General features: G+C 65.4%; 1 protein-coding gene across 1 annotated transcript in view; it reads left to right on the plus strand.

The window, feature by feature from the left end:
* Positions 1-307: 307 nt before the first annotated feature.
* MNEG_9939 (peptidase S8/S53 subtilisin kexin sedolisin) overlaps positions 308-944 on the plus strand; it is a gene marked incomplete at both ends in the record, with an annotated part of 4,268 nt that continues 3,631 nt past the window's right edge. Inside the window, 3 exons of the mRNA XM_014041588.1 lie at positions 308-329; positions 411-532; positions 854-916. Coding sequence (XP_013897042.1) covers positions 308-329; positions 411-532; positions 854-916 — 207 coding nt within the window. The remainder of the gene's footprint in view (positions 330-410; positions 533-853; positions 917-944) is intronic.

The raw sequence follows: 944 nt of genomic DNA on the forward strand, positions 1-944 counted from the left end.
CCTGCCCGTCTCGGTGGTGACACTGCCAGGCGCGGCCGCGCTCGCGGCGCTGCGCACAAACCCTTTGGTGGTGAACGTTGAGCCGGACCGCCGAAACTTCAAGGCGCTCTTCCAGAGCCTGCCGCTCATACACCAGCCGGAGGCGGCCGCAAGCGGCAGCAGGGGCGCCGGGTGCTTCGTCGCCGTGCTCGACACGGGTGGGTGGCGGTCGTATGCACCGCACGCCTCCATGTAGGCGGCCGGCCGGCCCAGGCAGCGACCCATTCACAGCCGGGCCGGGCTGCTTGAGGGCCCTTTCACCCCGCGGATGACCCTGCCTCGCATTCACTGTCACACACTATGCATTGATATATGTGTTTGTCACAACAAAGTAACAAACACCAACACGCACCGTTGCTCCTGCAACACAGGCGCCGACTACACGCACCCAGACCTCGGCTCGTGCGCCGCCCCCGGCGCCCCCGAGCCCTGCCGCGTGGCTTACGCAAAGGACTTCACCGCAGTGGACGACGGCATGGCTGATGCGGACGGGGTGAGCCGAGGTGGCTGTTGGCTGAAAGGGCTCAAGGACGTCAGTCATGATTGAATTGTTCGGCTTGAGGTTGCCCAGACATGGCTGGCTGTGGAGAGGGTGCAAGCGGCCAGGCAAGCGGCCATGCGCGGCATTTGACAGGCAGCTCAAATATTCCCGATGCAGCCGCGTCTGGGGCACCGGCACCCAGGGCGTGCAGCTGTTGCGCCCGTCAGCAAGCTGCGTGCTGCGGCTTGGCCGCGTCCCGCCCAGGTTTTCCTCAAACCGCCTCGGATTCCAACCGCGCCCTGCATGATCCTGCTGCATTCAAACTCCCTGCAGCACGGCACCAACGTCGCATCCATCGTTGCGCGGGTGGCTCCAGGCGTGCAGATCCTTGCGCTGGTGCGTCCCCATCCAAAACGCAGAGGCC

The sequence above is a fragment of the Monoraphidium neglectum genome (genome assembly GCF_000611645.1).
Source record: "Monoraphidium neglectum strain SAG 48.87 unplaced genomic scaffold scaffold02120, whole genome shotgun sequence".
Lineage (NCBI taxonomy): Eukaryota > Viridiplantae > Chlorophyta > Chlorophyceae > Sphaeropleales > Selenastraceae > Monoraphidium > Monoraphidium neglectum.